The 23,433-nt window shown below is 43.9% G+C and overlaps 1 protein-coding gene across 2 annotated transcripts in view; it reads right to left on the reverse strand.

Moving 5' to 3' along the window:
- Positions 1–23,433, reverse strand: part of CDH18 (cadherin 18) — a 310,510-nt gene that overhangs the window by 132,667 nt on the left and 154,410 nt on the right. For both annotated transcript variants that reach the window (XM_070747111.1, XM_070747112.1), the window contains one exon: positions 8,755–8,874. In XM_070747111.1, coding sequence (XP_070603212.1) covers positions 8,755–8,874 — 120 coding nt within the window. The remainder of the gene's footprint in view (positions 1–8,754; positions 8,875–23,433) is intronic.

Raw genomic sequence — 23,433 nt, forward strand, 5'->3', positions numbered from 1 at the left:
GAATAGTAAAGGAACAAAAACTTTATTTAACAACTGTAACTTCAATTAAACTGTGCACCTGGGCCAAAACAAGGCCGGGCGGGTTTGGACTCTCTTCGCAGTGCAGCAAGAAGACCGTTCAGGTAAGTTCAACGGTTCTTCTCCACTGCACTGCTCAGAGAGTCCAACGTGGGATATACCCAAGCCACACTTCAGGGAGGGATCGGCTGGCCCAGGGGCGCAGGAATACAAACTCCCTGTAGCACTCTTCTGCCGAAGGCTGCTTCCGTAGAAGCAAAGGAGTCTATACGGTAATGTCTGATAAACGTTGTAGGGGCAGCCCAGGTCGCTGCCCTGCAAATGTCCTCTAATGGCGCCTGAGTAGTCCAAGCGGCTGAGGTCGCCGCGCTTCTGGTAGAGTGGGCTGTAATTCTACCTGGTAACGGTGTCGTTGTGGTTCGGTAAGCTTCGATAATACAAGTCCTGATCCATCTGCTGATGGTTTTAGACGAAACCTTTCCCCCCAGTGAAGATGGGAGAAAGGATACGAAGAGAGCCTCCGACTTCCGAAAGGTGCTAGTGCGGCGGATATAAATCTTAACTGCTCTTCTAACGTCCACCTTATGCCACCGTAGCTCTGATGGGTGAGAGCCATGGGTGCAGAAATCTGGGAGGATAATGTCCTGGGCCCTGTGAAACCTGGTGTTAACTTTGGGAAGAAAACAGGGGTCCAGTCTTAGAGTAACCTTATCCGGATGAAAGACACAGAGGTCCGGCCGGACCGATAGTGCTGCAAGCTCCGACACCCTGCGGGCGGAGGTGATGGCGACTAGAAAGGCCACCTTGGCTGAGAGAAAACGAAGCGATACTTCCCTCAGAGGTTCAAAGGGTGGAGCTGTTAGTGCCCTGAGGACCAGCGGTAAGTCCCAGGATGGAAAGTGGTGTATGACAGGAGGAGACAGGTTTGCCGCTCCTCGGAGGAAGTCCTTCACCCAAGGGTGATGAGAGATTGGGGAAAATGGGTCTGGACGCAGGATTGTCGCTATAGCTGCCACCTGTCGGCGGAGTGTGTTGGGCGCCAACCCCTGGTCTAGTCCCTTCTGGAGAAATTCCAGAAGATGCCGTACTGATGACGACGAGGGCGTGATGTGTTGGGTCCTGCAAAAGGTGCTGTAAGCCCTCCAGGTAGCCTGATAAATACGTGTCGTTGATGGTCGCCGTGCTGCCTGAATGGTGTTAATGACACTCTCCGGAAGCTGTTTCTCCCTCAGGCGGTCCCCTTCAATCTCCACACGGCAAGCTTCCACCACTGTGGGTCTGGATGCACAATGGATCCCTGTGCCAGGACTAGGTGCTGGAGCGGGATTCTCCATGGTGGTAAGGTTGACAGTCCCATGAGGTCGGCAAACCAAGGGCGTCTGGGCCAGTATGGGGCCACGAGGAGGATGTCCGCCTCCTCGGCCAGAATCTTGGCCACCACCTTCTGCAAGAGACTGACTGGAGGGAAGGCGTAGAGAAGCCCCTTGGGCCATGGTGATAGCAGTGCATTGACCTGCTCGGCCTCTGGTGTCGGAAAGCGGGAGAAAAATCGTGGTAACTGCCTGTTGTGCTGTGTGGCAAAGAGGTCCGCTACCGGTACCCCGTACCTCTGGGTTATCAGTTGGAAGGCCTCCGGGTTTAATGTCCATTCCCCGGGGTCGATAGTCGTGCGGCTCAGCCAATCCGCCTGGGTGTTTTCCACTCCCGAAATATGCTCCGCTCGTATTGATGCTAAGTGTCTCTCTGCCCATGACATTAGCTCGTGGGCCTCCTGCATCAGACGGCCTGAGCGCGTGCCACCCTGATGGTTCACATGTGCTCTGGTTGCCACATTGTCCGTCAAGATTAGGACATGTTGGTTCCTTACCATGTCCGTGAATGCCAGTAGAGCGTTGAATACAGCTCGTAGCTCCAGTCTGTTGATATTGGGGTCCCCCAAGTCCTCTGGGGACCACCTGCCCTGGGCCACTTGTCCCCTTGAGTGTGCCCCCCAGCCAGAAAGGCTGGCGTCGGTGGTTATTGTTACCTCCTGATGAGGTAAGAAGGGGGAGCCCCTGGAGATGGCTGGTGAGGTCCACCACGGGAGGGAAAGTCGCACTGTCGTGGTCAGGTGCACTTTTCGTTTTGAATTGCTGAGACGAGCTTTTTGGAAGGGAAGGAGGTACCATTGGAGGGGGCGAGCGTGAATCCGAGCCCAAGGAACAATGTTGATGCAGGAAATGAACATCCCCAGTAGTTGTGACAGCTGTGCTAGGGAGGTCCTGCTGTGATGCGAGACGGAACGAACTAACGCCCGTATCTTCTGCCTCCTCTCTGATGAGAGGAAGACGAGACCCGCTGAGGAGTCTATTATGGCGCCTAGATGAAGCAAGCGCATAGTTGGCTCTAGATGACTCTTGGCTCGGTTGATAGTGAAACCTGCCCTCTCCAGCGCATCTATTGTCCTGGCCAGGTCGTGCCTGGCTTGCTGAGGGTTTCTGGAGAGAATGATAATGTCGTCTAGGTATGCTAGAAGACGGATAGATCGAGCCCTGAGACTCGCTGTCAAAGTGTCCAAGATCTTGGTGAATGTCCTCGGGGCGGAGGACAAGCCGAAGGGCATGGCCCTGTACTGAAAGTGTTGGTTGAGAAGATAAAAGCGGAGAAACTGCCGATGTTGCGGATGAACCGGGATATGGAGGTATGCCTCCTTGAGGTCGATGGAGGTCATCCAGTCCCCGTGCCGGATAGATGCCAGTATGGAGTGCAGGGAATGCATCTTGAAGCGTTGGTACCTTATGTAAAGGTTGAGTTGCTTCAGGTTCAAAATGAGACGGCAGCCGCCGGAAGACTTGGGGACCACAAACACGATGGAGTAGAACCCTAGCCTCTGCTGATGCACTGGTACAGGTTCTATTGCTCCTATGTCTAGGAGGTGTTGGACCTCCTGCAGGATGATGACTCTCTTTTGTGGTTGTCCTAATGAGGTTTCTACAAATCTGTTGGGAGGGTGGTGGAGAAATCTTAGTTGCAGACCCTGGGCTATGGAGTCCAGAACCCAAACGTCTGTGGAGATGGACTCCCAAAAGTCGGTGAAGCACTGCAGGCGCCCACCTATGGGAGTGTCCCGGAAGGAGTCATCTCTGTTTGCGGTAGCCTCCCCGGTTACCTCCTCGAAATGGTCTACGGGATTGCTGGAACTGTTGGCCCCTGTTCCCATAACCTCCTCGCTCGGTACGATAGGTGGGATTATAAGTCCCCTGTCCATATGGTCTGGAGGCCGGGGATGAAACCGAGGTGGTGTCTGAACGAAAGGACTGCCGTCGGTAATAAGGGGCTCCCCTCCTGTCCTGGCGCCTCGCAGAACGTGGTAAGACCTTCTTCTTGTCACGGTCCTCAACAAGAACCGAGTCCAGGGATTCCCCGAAGAGCTTGGAGCCCTGATACGGGGCCGCAGCAAGACGCCATTTTGACTTGGCGTCTGCCTGCCACGAACGGAGCCAAAGCAGGCGTCGTGCTGAGAGGTTTGATGCCAAGGCGCGGGAGGAGAACCTTGCTGCTGCTAAGGTGGCATCCGCGGAGAATTCTGTAGTGGCAATCAATTTATTCACATCTTGGCGCAGCCTGGCGTCCTCCGGGCCTAGTCTGGTTAGCATGTCTTTTAACCAAAGAATAGAGGCCCTGTTAAAGAACGATGCGGCCGATGCCGCTCTGAGAGACCAGGCTGTCAACAAATGCATTCTTCTGGTCATATTCTCCGCCTTCCTATCATCCGGCTTTAGCCCATCTGCCATGTCTGATGGTACGAGAGCATTAGACATCAAGGATGTCACCGGGGTATCCACTGTAGGATACTGGAGCAATTCCTCCACCTCAGGGTCGAAAGTATAAAATTTTCTGTCCCAGGCTGATGGTCCTAGGGCTGCAGTTGGCTGTTGCCAGGGCTTTTTGATGTTTTCTGCGAATATAGGAATGGCAGGGAGGTGTTCAGACTCCCTCTGGGGCTCGTTGATGAGCCTAGCTGCTGGCATAATGCCCACCTCCTGTGCTGCTGGCTTGGCTGAGTTGTCAGGAGTCAAGGTGGCCTTAGCCTTATTCAATAGGACTCTGAAAAGAGATTGCTTGAAAAGGCCTGCCAGTGGGGGCTGCTCAGGTAAGGTGGTCTCATCTCCTGAGAGTTCATCCTCCTGATCCATGGGCATCTCCCCCATGTCCTGCTCATCCTGGAAGGAGTCCTGCACAGATGTGGCTACCTCTGGCACAGTCCAAGGGCTCTGTCTGCTAGGTCTAGGCAGTGGTGAAGGCCTTTGTTGAGCGCCTACTGCAATGCCTTGCGAATATGCAGAGGCAATCATGTCTTGCAAGGATGGAGACATTGTTTGCCAATTGTCTGTGGGTCCTCTGAGGCCCGCTGCAGTAGGAGTAAATGTTGCAGCCTGAGTGGCTTGTGGCCTTGGTTGAATAGCCTGTCTAGTCCACTCTGTCTCCTGCCCCCCTTGTGATGGGGGGGCGCTCAAGGGGTGATCTGGTGATAATCCCCCTGTCCCAGAGAGTAGCATGCCCTCTAATGGTGCTTCAGTGACCGAGGGGCTTAGGTGCTGAGTGGGAAACATACTGGAGGGGCTAGGACCCTGCTTGGACTTACTCATTTCCAGTTGGGCCTCTAGGGCCTTCATCTTTTTCTCAGCCTCCTTGAGGGCAGTTGCTGATTGTGATGATTTTCCCTTAGATTTGCTACTGTGAGATTTCTCCTTCCCCTTACTAATTGAGGGGGCAGCCGGTTCACCGGTATTGCTCTGGGGTAACTGCGACATTTCTGAGTCAGTAATTGTTCACAATAATTGCAGTTGGAAATGGCTTCTCAATGTAAACCACGCTGTGAATGATTCAGCTTAGTGTCGCCTACTTAAGGCGTCATAGCTGTCTGGAGCCCTGATTGGTTCAGGAGGGCGTGACCTATGCCCTCGGCTCCTTGTCATGCCCTTCCAAAATGGCTGCCCGGGAGGATAGATTTTGCCTTCTCATCCAATATGGCGGCCGTGACGTAGTCTAGGGGGCGAATAATGGCGGGAAAGGACTTACAGTCCAACAATCTGCCCAGTGCTGGTTTAGGAGGTAAGAAGACTCTCCCTGCGGTCTGTAAAAAACGGGCTCTCTTTGCCTGCCGCTTCCCAGCTATTTCGCTCTCCCCCGTTTTCCTCGATCGTTGCCTTAGGGCTGCCTGGTGCTAGCCGCTTGGGCGCCGCCTTCCAAAGCCGCCTCACAGCTGATGGACACCCCGCGGCTGTCCGGGGCTTCCCTTGCCGCCGCGCTGCTTCCAAAGCCGCCCTACGGCCGTTTGGAATCCCCGCGGCAATCTGAGGCTTTTCCCTTCGCCTCGCTGCTAGCCGCCGCTGTTAAAGCCGACTCCCAGCTGATTCAGCTGCTCGTGGCAAACCGGGGGTTTTTGCGGCTCCTCTCTGATGGCCGGAGCCGATCCTGGAGGTGTCTGCTTGCGCTGGGTGTCCAGGAGGGCAATTTGGACAAGGGGGTTATGATCGCGGGCGTCAGGGACCCCATACCAGCGGACCCTGTCGGCAAGGCAATACTCCGGGGAGCAGAGGCCTCTCAGGGTTTAACAAGTTGGAGAACTATACCCCAGAGGGCAGAGGCTCTCTTTCCAGGAACTCTTCTTCTTCCTGTAGAATTGGAGAAAAAAGGAAAAAAATTATTAGTGTACAAACTTTATTTTACAAGGAGAACAAAACTCATATGTCCCTACTCTATGAACTGAGTTTTTAAAACTGGCTAAGAGGGGGCAGTGGTGGGCGGGACATGTTAATTATGCTAATTTCTAAACTCAGTTCCTACCAATAAGACTGAAGTACTACCCACGTTGGACTCTCTGAGCAGTGCAGTGGAGAATGAGTATTGATCACAAGCAAAACCTAGCAAGTGCTTCATTGCACACCAAATACCATGGATTCATTCTTAGAGCTAGGCAGAAAGAAAAAAGACTCTTGTCTTAATTCAGCTTTGTCTTCAATTTGCTGTGCTTTTTTTTTTAAAAAAATGTATTTATAAAGTCTATAGGGAAAGGATCTGTTGCTCAATTACTATATTAACACTATGCCCAACCTTTAAGAAAACAATTTAAAAACCCCAAACTCATCACTTTTAAAAATAATATTTAAAATGTGAAAGATTAGACCACATTTGAAATGTGAAAGGTTAGATTATCAATCAGTAAATTTTTCTTCACTGAATGTTATAGTTTATAATCTGTGATCTTGTAATAATGATGTTGTGCAGGTCAATAGATCAATGTTTTTGTCTTTTCAAATACCCAGTCTACATTTGGAAAAGGGCAATAAGCCCAAAATTACCCAGCCAGTTTTCATCTCTAAAGAAGGACTACATATTTGGTCTATCAACTTGCAGTCTGATACCTTAATCAATATACCATGCTGGCTCTCAAATGATGGAGAGAGAGAGAATGCTGCATAGTCTCTTTAAAATGCCACATATTTTAAGTACATAAATGTATAAATAATTAAAACAGGGGACTGCAGCTTACCGGCATGTGATATCTCAATAGAAACCATATTGGCTACAGTGGAGATAAATCAAAGCTAGCACCCTTGTTTTCAGATAAAACCTGTTTTAATGTGCAGGTTAAAAAATGGATTGTTTATCGTGTGTAAGGCCAGAAGATGAATAGGTTTTAAGAAACATTTTGCAAACTCTTAGCTTTCAAAGTGTCTCACAACAGTTTTCCTCAAGGAAAAAAACCCAAAAAGAAAATAAATAAGGAGAAGAAAACAGAGGTAATATGGACAAAGAAAAAAAGAGTACTTCAAGGTCAGAATTAAAGCAGCTGTAAACTATATGTATAGATTGGTAATATCCTTTTGTGTTTGTGTGATTATCTCAGTAGTGAGTTCTAAAATTTGTTTCTATTGGTTCGTACACGTACGGGTGGGCGGAGCATCCCGGGTGGGTGGGCGGAGTGTTCCGGGTGGGTGGGCGGAGCATCCTGGGTGGGTAGGTGGGCAGAGCCTCCTGCCACCACTACTGGTTCTCAAAACTGGGAGTAACCTACTGCTGGGTTGCAAATTGTTGGGACTTGGTCAATGGAAAAGTCTGAATTAAGACCTTCCTTTTAATTAACTCAGATGTTTTTTTTTTCCCTTGACCAAACTATTCTGCCATTAACAAGATGATCCTTGAAAGGTTTGGGCTTGGGTAAGAGGCCCTGGATAGGTGGCATGAGGCACTGAGCATATTATCCTACCATATTTATTTATTTGAGCAATTCATATGGAGTAACTCTAATGCTAGTGGAGGAGGTATAAAAGGTTCTCAATTTCTAATCACTTTTTCTGTATTATTCATTTTTTATTAAATTAATTCACTAACATTTAGGAAAAAAATGATTTTTTAAAGAACTCAGTACCATCATCATTTGAATGCCAGCGTGGATCTTTTGAGTACAGATGAAGATACGTTATTTGGATTTCTTCCCAGCTGAATGGAATGCTAATACAATGTGGCTGAGATATTCACACCATTTGATAATAAGAATATGTCTAAAATTCAATCCATCTGAATTTCTCCATGGATGTTGAAATGCTGTATTATGTAACTTCAACTGCTGAACAAAGGATTATTGCATAAGGTTGTGCAAGATTTATAATTTCAAGTTATCTTAATCTAATTTTATATACATATGTCTTCAACATGCATACTTTGGTAAAAGTTGAAGAAGAGTATAAACTGAAAGAATTAAGAAAATGCAAATGACACAAAGGTTTTGTTGCTTAAGATTACATTACATTAAGAGAATCCATGGAAAAACAAACTAATAAAGTCTTCTATCAACCATTGAACAGATACTGTATGTTATGCAGAATGATAAGTTTCTCTTGTATACATCTGTACCATATAATTTCAAAAGTACCCATTTGTCAAAAGTTATAGTTGCTTAATTTTTAAATGGCATTCTAATGACTAATCAAACTATAATCCTAGTGTTGTGTTCATATTACCCTTTCATATTTTAGAATGAAAAGTGCCAGATTTTTAACTACATAAAATGTCAATAATTAATCAGAATTTCTAAATCTGACAGGGCACAAATTTTGAAATCAGTGCCACAAAAGTGCAATGTTTCAGTCAAGAGACTATTTTATAGCCAAAAAATGAAATATATGTTTGAGTGAGAACAGTATCTCGCTTTTACAGTCACCTTTTATTTTAGTATCCAATGGAAATAATTGCATGCCTGTGTTTGTGCATTTAGTCACACTGATACCCCAAATACGTATAACTGCAGTTTATCACTGATACCATTTAAATGCTCTTCTATTACCAGCCTTTATAAAGAAGTAAAGTGGCCCTGGATTTAATATGAATTTTTTCCATTCTTAGTAAAGTATTTATTATTGACTCTAACCATCTAATTTCAATAGCAAATTAGCAATAGCAAATGAACATTGTTATCCTCTAAATTAGTTATAAAGACCTAAAGGTGAATACTTTGGTCAGACCACCCCCCCCCCCCCCTATATAGCAAGGAAAAGTTTGGGACATAAAAAGTAGAAATTCCTAAAGTTGCCCATGTGGAGTATGCAATTGTAATATTTTGTGCGGGGATTATGCTAGTATGTTAAAAACAGTGGTGATAATGCTGATGCAATCATCATTATCATTCACCCTAGTATAATATTGTTCAAATAACCAAGGAAGGCATAATGGAGGGGGGAAAATATGACTCACCTGTTTTAGGATCAACAGAGAAATATGGTTGTCCCTGAAGAATACTATAAACTACCCGGGCACTGTTTCCATAGGTGGGATCATCTGCATCTGTAGCTGTCACCTGAAGGACTGAGGTACCTGTCATAGTCAAAGAAACATGATTCAACTTCAATGTACAAATTTTTTATTAATGTGCATTCTGATGTTTTTTCAGTTCTATAAGAAGACCTACAGTAAAATATAATCTTTCATTAAGCCACTGACCTTATTTTCATGATTTGTTAGATTTACAATCATCTTTTTTTCCTGGAGTTTAAGGTGGATTATCTCTGGATCTCTCTTTATTTTATCACATCAATAACCCTATGAGTTGGGTTGGAGTGATTTGAATTCATTCCTTCCTCATTTATCAGTCAGAAGATTCAAATCCAGGAAGCCCCCACTGGCACTTGCACAACATTTGGCCAACAACTTTGTTAGTACAGGGTACATGGTTGTTAGGGATTGCCATTGTAAACTGTATATTGTACACTGTACCGAACTTGTACTTAAAGAGTTAATGTGCACTTAAAAGGTTAACTTGTACTTGCAGAGTTAATATTCAAGGCTGTTTCATCACTTCCTCATTGAAGCTATAAAAGCTCATTATTTTGCTCGGTCACTTCCTTTACTTTTGCCTGAGACAAGAGGGAGTTGCGTATACACTTCGTTCGTATCTTCTTGTATAAGCTTCGTGCTTATTATCTATATTGTATTTTAGCTTCGTGCTTGTTATCTATATTGTATTTTGCTTTGTGCTAATCTTGTAATTGCTCAGTGCGTAATATTCTGTATTTGCTTCGTGCTTATTCTGGATTGTTTATATTTTGTTTATATGTAAATAATACTTATTTAACTAAGTCTGTCTTGGCTTTATCACACATCCACGCTCTGTTAAAATTCTCTGCTCGGTGTTGTCGAAGGTTTCATAGCCTAGCTAACCGAGACAAGCCAACAAACTTTAATATCCATTCCCAATGGAAAGCCAAATGGGTTGCTGAGATAGACATATAAATGACTCCACAAAATGCTGAGATAGACATATAAATGACTCCACAAAAAAGGTGCTTGGCTTTGAACTACCACATCAGCAATGGACCATCCTGAATAGCATTTGCATCTCACATGGCATCTGCCAGGATATCCTGTATCAATGGAGCATAGTACCTCCCCTATTTATCAATGTCATAGCTGGATCCTTTGTCAAACTGTATGTTACATCATGTTCGGATATAAGCTGAGGGCATATATTGGTTGAGTATCTGATTTCTTTTAAATATAAACAATGCTGCACTTCTGACCTAGACATTGGTATTTAAACATAGATCTTTGAAACATTCATATTTTATTGTGTTTTATTAATCTAAGAATAATGCTAATATCTAGTGCTAGGCCATGTATTATATGCTACCGTGTTTCCCCGATAGTAAGACCCCCCCAATTGTAAGACATATGGGGGGTTTCAGGGGGGTTGGCTAATATAAGCCATACCCCGAAAGTAAGACATATGTCTTACTTTCGGGGAAACACGGTACTAAAAGCGAGGGAGCTGCGCGCCCAGGAGAGTCTCCCTTACGCAGCCTGGTGCCAGCTGGCAGTGGCGCGCTGCACCCAGAGCTTGGGCCACCCGGCGGGCGAGGAGGCGGCCCTGGCCGAAGCGGCGCGGCTCTGGCTGCGGCACGAGTGGGAGCATCGGCACCGAGGACAAGTCCAGCTTCAAGCCTTACGGAGGGAGCTCGGGCTGTGGCAAGAAGACGGGATTCCGGGTGCTGAGCGCCACCCGCCCGCCGTTCACGCCAAGGACAGGCAGCCCCAGTTCCAGCGCCTCGACCTGCTCGCCCGGCCTCTTGCCCGGCGGGGAGAGCAAAGGCGGCGGCGGGAGTAGCGGAGGCGAGGTGGAGAATAAAGAAGCGGCGGATAGCTGGCGAGGCGCCGGCTAGAGGGCTGGACCCCGCCACTTTGCCGCTGCTCCCGCCGCCGGCTTTGCTGGGGTCGAGCACCACGCCCGGCGGCAGGAACTGCGGGGGGTAGCCGGCGTACGCTCCGGCTAACGAGCCCGGGTAGCTCATGCTGGCCGGCGGCGGCCACGGGAAAACGGTCTGGCCCGGCTTGTAAGGGGAGACGGGCGCCACCAAGCCGGCAGAGCCCCGCCTTGGAGCCCTCGTGGCTTTGGCTCAGCTCGGTGGAGAGGCCGCTGGAAGAAGCCAAGGGGCAAGGGCACATCCGACGGCGCGTCCCGTTTGGCTTCTTCCAGCGGCCTCTCCGCCGAGCTGAGCCAAAGCCACAAGGGCTCCAAGGCGGGGCTCTGCCGGCTTGGTGGCGCCCGTCTCCCCTTACAAGCCGGGCCAGACCGTTTTCCCGCTGCCGCCGCCGGCCAGCATGAGCTACCCGGGCTCGCCAGCTATCCGCCGCTTCTTTCTCCTCCGCCTTGCCTCCGCTACTCCCGCCGCCGCCTTTGCTCTCCCCGCCGGGAAAGAGGCCGGGCGAGCAGGCCGAGGCACTGGAACTGGGGCTGCCTTCCTTGGCATGAACGGCGGGCGGGTGGCGCTCAGCACCCGGAATCCCGTCTTCTCGCCACCGCCCGAGCTCCCTCCGTAAGGCTTGAAGCTGGACTTGTCCTCGGCGCTGATGTCGCTGAGCTTCAAGGGTGCGCCTTTGGACGTCTCTTTGTCGGCGCCGCTGGACGCTGGAGAGCTTGGAAGAAGGCGACGGGTCCAGGTTGCCGATCAGGAGCAGCCCGAAGACGAGCCGGCCCCGGGTGCCCGGGACAATGTAAGACATACCCCCAAAGTAAGACACAGTGGGGCTTTTGGGGGTAAAAAGATAGTAAGACACTGCCTTACTATCGGGGAAACACGGTATATGCTAAATAAATAAATGGGTTGGAGTGAAAGCCAGAAGAAAACTAAAATCATCCAGTGAGTTTCTATGGACTAGAATATGGATCTCAACAATCACCACAGGATATTCCTGCTATTTTAAAGAATATGAAAGCACAAAAGCTCAGAAACTGGCTGATTACAATAATTATGTGTAACCTAGTTATTGTTTTTTCACTGATATAACATGCTTGCTCTACATTTTGGACCTTCGTGTTTTGTGTTTGCAATTCCATAGCAAGACAAAAGACCAATATTGAAGCAATATTGACTTACTATATACTAAAACTTTTTTAAAAAACCACAACAGATTCTAAACTACAAAGCCTTGAAAGTAAGCTATACTAAATAATATGATGGATTAAAAAGTACTTTATTTGTTCCAATTCTAAATTAATGAAATAATTTTAACTAATGGTGACCAACTCTGAAACAGCAGGAAGAAAGAAAGGGGGAATGAAAAGTTTATTATTGAGAAAAAAATTAAACACTATAATAAGATTCCATGAAAGTACATTCCAAAACAAGAATCATGTTGCCTATTAAATAATATGAAGTGATCACCCAGTTTGTAATTATGAAGCAATGTAATGGATGTGTCACCAGTCTCCTCTCTGGATGCTAATTTGGAGGAGGATAAGTTGGTCCCCAGTACCTCTGGGGAAGACAGGGCAGTGAGCCTGGAAGTTGTTGGAGTAGCAGACCATGGAGCAGAGTGCTCTGACTTGGGATGGAGCAAGCTGGCTGAAGAGAATTACAACTGCAACAAGCTAACCTGGAGGCTCCAGGCAGGGAGTGAGAACTGCTGCCAGTAGTCAGTGAGGATGTGGAGGTGGCATCAACCTCTCCCTCAGATCAAAGGGCATGTAGGGCTGAGAGGTGACAGGAACAACACCAGTTGGCCAGGTTACTCACAAGGAGGCAGCTTCACCCATTGTGAGGAGACCCCTCTCTTGTCGATAACTACAGACCAATTTCACTACGCTGCGTCCCATGCAAAGTCATGGAATCAATTATAAACAAATCAATTACTCTCCATCTAGAAATTAATAATTTGCTTTCTAACAAACAATTTGGTTTCCGAAAAAAACTATCCTGCAACCTGCAGCTCCTCCACTGCAAAAATATATGGACAACTCATCTAGATCAAGAGAAATCTACAGATGAAATTTATATTGACTTCTGCAAAGCCTTTGATTCAGTGGTCCACGACAAACTACTCCTAAAACTCAAATCCTATGGCATCTCAGGATCCCTCCATAGCTGGATTACAGCATTCCTGTCAAACAGACAAGTGGTCAATATAGGAAGCACCATATCCACCCCTGTCCCAGTTAAAAGCGGTGTTCCCCAAGGTAGTGTACTGGGACCAACGCTCTTCATTCTCTACATCAATGACCTTTGCGATTACATCACAAGCAACTGTGTCCTCTTCGTCGACGATGTAAAACTCTTCAACACCACCGATAACACAACTACTCTCCAAAAAGACCTTGACACTGTTTCTGAGTGGTCTAACACATGGCAACTCCAAATCTCAACTAGCAAATGCTCGGTCCTACACATTGGGAAGAAGAATCTGAACTCCAAATATGAACTGAATAATCAAATTATCACAGATAATCCCCACTCGGTTAAAGACCTTGGTATACTAATAACAAAAGATTTAAGTGCCAAAGCCCACTGCAACAATATAGCCAAGAAGGCTTCAAGAGTTGTAAACCTAATCCTATGTAGCTTCTGCTCTGGCAATCTCACACTACTTACCAGAGCTTACAAAACTTTTGCCAGTCCTATCCTCGAATACAGCTCATCTGTTTGGAACCCATATCGCATCTCAGACATTAACACCCTTGAAAATGTCCAAAGATACTTCACCAGAAGAGCCCTTCACTCCTCCACTCGAAATAGAATACCCTATGAGACTAGACTTTGAATCCTGGGCCTAGAAAGTTTAGAACTAAGACGCCTTAAACAAGATCTAAGTATTGCCCACAAGATCATATGCTGCAACGTCCTGCCTGTCGGCGACTACTTCAGCTTCAACCACAACAACACAAGAGCACACAACAGATTTAAACTTAATATTAGCCGCTCCAAACTTGACTGTAAAAAATATGACTTCAGTAACCGAGTTGTCGAAGTGTGGAACTCATTACTGGACTCCATAGTGTCATCCCCAAACCCCCAACACTTTACCCTTAGATTATCTATGGTTGACCTATCCAGATTCCTAAGAGGTCAGTAAGGGGCGAGTACAAGTGCACTAGAGTGCCTTCCATCCCCTGTCCTATTGCTCTCCTATATCTCCTATACCTTTCATCTATTCCTATCTCTCTTCTTCTATTCTTTCATTGATATGTTCTATTACTATATCTTCTTTTCTATTATTTCTTAGATATATTTTACTATGAGTATCTCCTCTATAACCTTCATCATGTATTTTACTATGTGTATACAGTGATCCCCCGTTTATTGCGTCCCCAACCATTGCGAACAGGGTACTTCGCTATTTTTCAACCCGGAAGTCAAAAATACCATCTACGCATGCGTGCCGGGCACGCATGCGTAGATGGCAGCGGCTTCCCTTGGTCTTCCCCCTCTTGCTGGCGTCAGCGAGGAGTTTCCCCACCGCCCACGCAAACTCCTCGCTGCCGCCCACCCTTCGCCCGCCCACGCCGTTCATTCTCGCCGCTTTTGAGCTAAATCCGGGAGCGAATTCGCTCCCGGATTTAGCTCAAAACCGCCGATAGCAAGCGGCAAGGAACAGCTTGTCTCGGCGCTTTCGAGCTGTCAGCTCGAAAGCGCCGAGACAAGCCGTTCCTTGCCGCTTGGTATCGCCGGTTTTGAGCTCAAAACCGCCGGTTTTGAGCTCAAAACCGCCGATAGCAAGCGGCAAGGAACGCCTTGTCTCGGCGCTTTCGAGCTGACAGCTCGAAAGCGCCGAGACAAGGCGTTCCTTGCCGCTTGCTATCGGCGGTTTTGAGCTGAAAACCGGCGGTTTTGAGCTCAAAACCGCCGATAGCAAGCGGCAAGGAACGCCTTGTCTCGGCGCTTTCGAGCTGACAGCTCGAAAGCGCCGAGACAAGGCGTTCCTTGCCGCTTGCTATCGGCGGTTTTGAGCTGAGTCCGGAAGCGAATTCGCTTCCGGACTCAGCTCAAAACCGGCGATACCAAGCGCCCCCCGGACCCCCAACCCGGGTTTGGGGGGCTGCTAGGAAGCCCTCCATGCCGGCGGCAAACAGCCGCCCCGCCCCCAATCTTCGGCTCCTCGCTAGCGCTGTGGGAGTAAAAACACCGTCTGCACATGCGCAGACGGTGTTTTTACTTCCGCATCGCTACTTCGCGAAAACCCGCTCGTTGCGGGGGCTCCTGGAACGGAACCCTCGCAACGAGCGGGGGATCACTGTATAGATATATACCCACTAAAACCCTCATTGTGTATTGGACAAAATAAATAAATAAACAAACAAACAAACAAACAAACAAACAAACAAACAAACAAACAAACAAACTGTACCAGGGTTAACTATTTAAGCCTGCCCAAAGATAAGGATATTGCTGGAACAATGTGTTTTGTTTCATGTTCCTGCTTCCTGCGTTTCTTGATTTCAGAGTCATGTTTGGACCTAAGATGGATGTCTTAACTTTGTGCCTTGCCTTGTGGATTACTCCTAGCTTTGGATTCTTGCATTGCTGTGTGTGGCCATTCTAGTTACTAAATTCTATAATTTAATCCAGTCTTTTTGTCCACTTCCAAGAGCCTCTGGTGGGACCAGAAGAGGGTGTGGGTTTTGGCTAGTGTAGAACTGCTAGGGACTGAATAACAGGGCCTGGATAGCTCAATAAAGATTTTTAAAGACCTTTAAATGCATTTAACTGTGATGTGTACATGTGTGGACGGGGCAGCAGTAGCACAAGATTCCACATGTGACTGAGGTCCCACTCCTTAGGGACAGTTAGCAAAGGCTGAGGCTGCCAAAAAGTATAAACCTGCTTAGTTTGTGCTGTAGCAATGAAAGATCTTGATTCACAACCAGAATCAAAACCATAATTTCCATTGTTAAGTCAAGCATTGATAAGCAAAGTTAATTGGGGGTGGGGAAGTCAAATTTGTTTTAAAACTGTATTATTTGAGGCTGTTAAAAAAATTTAGCTTTCCCCATTGACATTGCTTGTCCAAAGCCAGATGGGAAGGTCACAAATGGCCATCAAATGATTCTGGGATGCTGCAATTCTCAAAATTATATGTCAGATATTTATGAAAGAGCCTCGATGGTGCAGTGGTTAGAGTGCAGTACTGCAAGCTACTTCTGCTGATCATCAGCTGCCAGCTGTTTGGCAGATCGAATCTCAGTAGGCTCAAGGTTGACTCAGCCTTCCATCTTTCTAAGGTCAGTAAAATGAAGACCCAGATTGTTGGGGGTAATATGCTTATTCTCTGTAAACTGCTTAGAGAGGGCTGTAAAGCACGGTGAAGTGGTATATGTCTAAATGTTAATGCTAAATACTATAGATGCCAAGTGCCCAAATATTAATCACGTGATCATGGGGATGCTGCAATGGTTATAAAATGAGGATTAGTTGCAAGCTATTATTTTCAGTGCTGTTGTAACTTCAAACTAAATGAAAAGTTTTAAGTCAAGTTTTACATTTAGCACAGAAAAAATCATCTGATGCGATGATTGCAGACTCACTGGAAAATTCCTCAGTCTTTCAGAGATGGTTTTGAACCACACAGAATTTGCAATAGGAAAGTAAGTGGAAACAGGAATGAACTCTGAAACTTTCTCAGAAGTATTTCACACAGAGACTGGAGCTTTTTTAAAAAAAAAACCCAGTCCTTTTCTCATTAGACATAGATGCTTAAATTATTCAAAGTACTCTTAAATAAATAAATCATTTCCTTATGTGTTTTTAGAAATTTCAACCTGTGTGTGATATATTCCAACACTTAATTTCAAAAAAGCAATGTTAAGTGCTTAAGAATGGACAGGAGGACTGAAAATTATACAGGAGATACATTGAGTGAAATGAAATCCTTGACCCCCTGAAGCAAAATGTGTAATGAATAGTTGAGATGATTTGGAAAGATGTTCTACAAAGACTTCTTATCTTTTCTTTTTTATTACTAACAAGTACTATTATGTGGTTAGTAACTGATTGCTGTGAAGATGCTTGGATTTGTAGAGTAATAATGACCCACAATGACTCTTTAAAATTCCTTCAGGGCTAAGCTCTCTGCCACATCTACTGTTCAGGAATTACTGATAATTACCAAAATTACTGTCAGGAAATAGCTGGAAGGAGCTGTGAAACACAGCATTTTGATGTGTCTCATCCTATTCCTCCTTTCTCTTGTTCATAAAGAGGTGCTAAGATACTTTATGTTACATGTTTCTGAAATACATATATCAATTCAGAAAAGGGAAGAGACATGTCTGAGCCAGTGGTGGATTTCAAAAATGTTACTGTCGGTTCTGTGGGTTTGTTGTGGCTTGGTGGGTGTGGCATGGCTTGGTGGGGGTGGCTTGGAGGGCATGGCAGGGGAAAGATATTGTAAAATCTCCATTCCCTCCGTACTCCAAGGGAAGGTTACTGCAAAATCCCCATTTCTTCTGATCATCTGGGACTCAGGAGGCAGAGAATAGTTGGGGGGGTGGCCAGTCAGAGGTGGTATTTACCAGTTCTCCGAACTATTCCACACTTCTGCTACCGGTTCTCTAGAACTGGTCAGAATCTGATGAATCCCACTTCCAGACTGAGCACTGGAAATCACATTATAATATGTTTCCTTGGGGATTCTATATATCAATGCCCCTGTTTTTTCTGTAGTTTTCTCCAGCAACTATAAATCAAAATTTTACTTAAGCACAATAAATTTGTCACAATCTTGAACTAGTATCTGGAAGCTTTAAGAATCTAGATGAAATCAAATGAAATCTTATTGATTTGGAGTTGTTGGTTAGTAATGAACAGCTAGACTGTTACAAATGTCACTGCAATATGGTGTATTAATTTACAACATCAATAAATGAAACTAGGCAACCCAATAACATCAATTCTAGTAGCTATCCTGAGTGGGAATCTCATTTCTTCTAAAGCTGATGGCTCATAACTTGGGGGCAATGATTCTCCTTAATTCTTGGATCCCATTAAAACAGCAGGTAAAATTGTGACAATTGGCCTTCACCTAGCTTCATTTGTAACATTGCTTATGTTCTGCCGGCGTGTCCCAACCGCCCGTAATTACAGGGTAATTGGTCCAAAAAGACACATACCACACGACAGAAGGAAAACCAAAAGTCTTTATCAACAGAAAAGCAGAAAAAACTCCCTTTTTAAATGTCAAAGGGATTTTCTGGTACACACAAGGCACAGGTTAAATGCAATCCAATTTCTCACCCAGTAACTGGGAAATTGAGTCCAATTCCATAGTCCAGAAAGTCCACACACAATCTTGAACAGGGAAACAGCAAAACCACGATCTTGACGAAGCTATGAATCAGATAAACTTCCACGAGGCTAAATCAGCACGCTGCTCTTTTTATCTGTAGCACTAATTACAGCAGCCCCACCCAACCACAGGTAGCCTCACTTATCTCCTGTAATAATCCTTCAGTTGTTCTCTCCTATGCATCACTCTACGCATGCGTGGGTCTGTCATACGTTCTTGTTCAGAATCCAGGGATGATAAGGATGATTGATCTCCTCCTGGGCTGTCTGCCAAGCTCCCCTCTTCCCTGCTACTCATGCTTCCTTCGTCAGAGAAGCCTTCGTCGGGAGCAAAACAGGCTTGTGGCATGTGGATGTTTCCCCCACATCCACATCCACATTCCTTGGGGCAGGAGCTGGGCCAGAGTCAACCACAACAGTTTATAACTCACTTTAGACCTGAATGCCCTGGTGCCAGTAATTCAGTACTCAGACAGACAACTGAAATAGACTGTACTTAGAGACAACCCAGAAGCTATTGCTCATGCAGAATGTAATGGCTAGGTTATGTGGATTATTACCTTTAAATCCCTATATGTTGTGGGCATATATCAGGCAATGTCTTCATAGATAGAAACTGCTGATTCCATTTATGTCTAGAAAGGTCCAGTTGAGGCTACCTGCTTTTAATTTAATTTGTTTTTAATTTGTTTTGTCAAGTATATTGGTGTATTGTCAAGTACATATTGGTGTATATATACTTGGTGTCAAGTACATATTTTCCCCTGAGGTTTATGGAGAGCAGACCAGATAACAAGTGTTCTCTACTGCCTTTAACCAATCAAACAATTATTCTACTTGTGGTATTGTAAATATATAGAAGTTTATGTATCCAGCTGAATCAGTATATCTGTGTGTACTTCTGGTTTTGATTTTGCAACAAACTTTAATACTCTGGAATTCCCTTTCCTCAAAGCTACATGGACTACTCAAATCTCACTTGGTTTTTGCAAACAAGTGCAAAACATTTTATTTGCACAGCTTTTCAGTTCTTAGCAGTAGCTAGGTGTTTATGTGCTTCTATTATTTCATCTACCAAGTTTTGTGTTTTTGTATTTTTTTTATATAATCAGTACATTGTTCTAGGTGTTGCAATTGATGTTGTCCATCAAGTGCTCATTAAGACATTAGTTAAATGTTTGTTTATATCAGTAGAGAATGAGGTATGGATGTAGGGTAGTAAGATTGATAGATGATAAATAAAAGTATAAGTTATGGGTGGATCCATTTACAATTTTAATCTCTCTGCCTCCCCCCGCCCCCCTCTCGTGTGCATATATCTGTGTACAGAAAACAAGCTCACAAGCAGATCTATAAGGCAAGGAAAGTAAATCAGACACCTGATTCTGAATTGCTTAAATTTTCTTGATTGTAAGCAAGCCTTCAAAAGTACACAACTTAACTGGAGCTCTTCATTTTTGGATAGAAAATCCTGAAGACAACTCAGTGAAACAACTTAGAATAATCCTTTTGGTTCTTGTGTCCCAAAGTTTCTGCATAACATCTCTCATTTTTTACAGAGACAATAGCAGAAATATCATTCTTCATAATATGAGTCCATGTCTTAAAAGAAGTGGATCCTGCTTTCCTAGCATCTGGGATTCTAAATATTCAAGAACTGTAAGTAAAAGTAATTTAGTTGATAGGCTGGAATTTAGTGAATTGCTATGGAAAGTCAGTATACCTCATTTTCAGAATGCATAAAAATCCTAAAAAATTATTTTCAGCCTCACATTTTCATTCCACAGTCACCTACTACCAAAGAATTTTGAAGAGTTGTTTACCTTTTTAAGTGCTCAAGTTGACTGATGTCCCTTCCTGAATTAATCTACAGACTGGCACTTAATTATCCACCACTTTTGCACTTTGAAAATTCACTTGGTTCAAAAACATTTCTTAAAATCATTATTTTTAAAAGAAGAAAATACTTTTTTTCTATCTTTATAAATAACAAAGAAAAAAGATAAGTGGGGAGGAAATACAGAAAAAAGAAACATGTATTTTGTTGCACATAAGAAACCATTTAGAGTAGTTTTTGAATAGATCATTAAACTCTGAATGCATAAAATAACATTGATCAGTTTTTACATTATGTTGATAGCTAGTCAGCTCAAAAAGAGAAAGCAAATTCAACTTTCTGATTTAACATTATAAATGTACGGTTACACTGTCTACACTGCTTCCATCATTCTCTGAGTTCCCTAGTTTTCATATAATCAGTTCATTGTTCTAGGTATTGCAATTTTTAAAAATTCATAAACATTTTTTCTTTTAAAAAAATTGGTCTTTATAGCACCGCATTAAAAAACATATATATTATATGACACCAAAACAGAGCAATAGTTGGTATAAGTCTATCTGGCATGAGTGTTCCCTCACTTATTTTACAATTTCAGCCTACTGAAAGTAATATTCAGTCCCTTTGAAACATTGCTTGGGATGTCTAATACATGTGAAAAGTATTTTGTTGAATTAATGTGTGTACACGTGTATTCTTTAATCTATGTATTGATTAATGATTATGGGACACTGCAATGATAGGAACTTCAATAGGTACCAACACACATGATCTATCTATCTATCTATCTATCTATCTATCTATCTATCTATCTATCTATCTATCTATCTATCTATCTATCTATCTATCTATCTATCTATCTATCTACTGCAGATTACAGCAAGTCCGGAAGACAAGAATTAGTTCCATTACAAAATCTGTTATTAAATCTGCTTAATAAAATGTTTATTTTACTATGAACTGCTGAAAACTGTCTGGAACATACACAGAGCCCAGGTGGAGGGAGGGATTGTATATGTATGTATTAAGAAGAAGGCCAAGGAGAGGAGCTTGGAAATGCAGTGGTGGAGGGCTAGGTGTTATTGTTCCTTCCTGTCTGCAACACCTGTATTCTCCTTGCCAGCTGTGTGGGCATGAAAGAAAGATGCTAGTGGTGCCTCCTTATCTGCAGCACCATACTACATATGCATGAGATGTCATGTGCTTAAGAGAGATATCTTTCCACTTGCAGCAGTGGGCTTCTCCTTGCCAGCCACATGGGCAAGAGAGAATGAAATGCTGCCAGGGCATCTCTACAGCACCCACATCTGGGCACATCCATGAGATGCTGATCTGCAGTGCTAGTGCTCTTATTGATGGCACAAACCAACTTTCCCCCATTTTGAATCAGATTTCATTGATAGTTGGCTGTTTGCCATTTTGAGTTCTGCAGGCAGTCCATTCACATCTAGAGGGTGTTCACAAGCCAATGGTCATGCATAATGTAATGCAGATTTCCTGTAAGGGAGTGCAAATGAATGTGTACAAAAAAACAGAAACAGATTTGCCCCTTTATGCCTTTTATTTTGTATTAAGGAGATCAGTATTGGAAGGAGGGTGGTTTTAAAGCTGGAGGAAGTACCGTATTTTTCAGAGTATAAGACGCACCGGCGTATAAGACGCACCTTAGTTTTGGGGGAGGAAAATATGTGAAAGAATCTGCTTACCAGATATTCATCTGGCTAACCTCCTTAGTTTTCAGCACATTATTTTATTCCCGGGTTAGTGCTTTTAAAAAACCTTATTCAGAGAGAGTAACAACAAAAGAGCTTGCAAACCAGTAAGAGCTGGGAAAATCATTAGCATCTGGTTAGGGTTGGAAAGAAACATTTGGAGCAAGTTAGAGCAATGAAAAAAAAATTGCAAAGACTTAGAACTTGGAAAACATTATTGGCAGAGAGTAACAATGAAAGAACCTGCAAGATAAGAGCTGGGAAGTTAATTATTACCTAGTTATAGCTGGGCAAAAATAAAGCTTTGAAAAAAAAAGCTTCATTCAGAATATAAGACGCACCTGAATTTTCAACCTCTTTTAGGGAGGAAAAAGGTGTGTCTTATTTATTTTATTTATTTATTTATTATTTAGATTTGTATGCCGCCCCTCTCCGAAGACTCGGGGCGGCTTATACTCTAAAAATACGATAACATGTTGAATTATAACATAGCTGAAAATACAAAGGATGTGGAAACTGTAGTAATAAATGTTAAGGAACAAAGTGGGGAAATCGGGACCAAAATATAAAAAAAGACCAACAGGTACAACAACCAGCCTTAGAATGGGCAATGAAGATGTCACAGTAGTTGATATCTGTTGTCTTTGAGGATCAATTATCAATTGTAAAGGAACAAATGGATTATGCTGCAGACTACCACTTAGCAGATCAGCCATGAAGGTCTTTAAATCTTTTTAGCACTATGCATGAAAAGATACTGTGTAGGAATACAGGCAGAAAACTAACTATAAATGTCAATTAGAAACCAGAAGATAGAATGAAAACTCCTTAATCTTACAACACACTGACAAACATAACCATAGTTTCAACTGGGAAACTGTGAGCAGCCTAATCCCAAGTAAATCGAAAAATCATAAGGAATTCCTGTAACCTTGGCACTCAGAAAAAATCAGCCATCAAGAGACACATAGAAAAAAACAACATTTACACTCCAAGAGAGACAATAAAAAAATTAAAAAGGAAAGAAAAAACCCCCCAGAACTTCTCACTAGCAATCAACACATAGATAGGTAGAAATTAATACCAGGATTAACACTAGAGAAACAATTACCCTAATTAAGGAACTATCAACCCAGACAAATAGATTAAGCAATAAACAGTCTAATGATGGAACTACCGAGAAAAAAAAAACCTCCACCAGCACTGGCAGGACATGATTATAAACAGAGAGCAAACTCTAATTATTTCTAGTATCTGAAGATATTGCCTAGTCCAGTAATGAAACATCTTCAAGTAAATTATTAAGGTCAGAGAGCCACAAAAACTTCAAAAAAACCTTTAAATACTTTGATGTTTTTATACCTATGGCGATTAAAACTGTGCAAGCCCTGGTATTCACTGTGACATACTACAGAAGCAACAAATGGAATTGAAGAATCAGGTTAGGCAAAGTATTGAGGCTTTTGAACTTTGGTGATGGAGAAAACTCATGAGAATACTGCAACAGACAACAAAAGAAATAAATGGGTCGTCAAAAAGAAGTGACCAGAATCAACTGATGCTATTTTATATGAAGCCCTAGCTCTCTGGAAAAGGTGGAAAAGGTGCAATAGAAGGACCAGCAACAAGGATAGATTGTCATGAAAAAATCCAATGTAGTCACTAGGAGTGGTAAAACAATGAAAATCACTCACTCACTCACTCAATTACTCAAGGATATCAGCAAGTTTTTTCCAGATTTCTCAGTGCTGGGGATTTTCTGGTCCCAAGTTTT

Source organism: Erythrolamprus reginae, chromosome 3 (genome assembly GCF_031021105.1).
Source record: "Erythrolamprus reginae isolate rEryReg1 chromosome 3, rEryReg1.hap1, whole genome shotgun sequence".
NCBI classification, from domain to species: domain Eukaryota; kingdom Metazoa; phylum Chordata; class Lepidosauria; order Squamata; family Dipsadidae; genus Erythrolamprus; species Erythrolamprus reginae.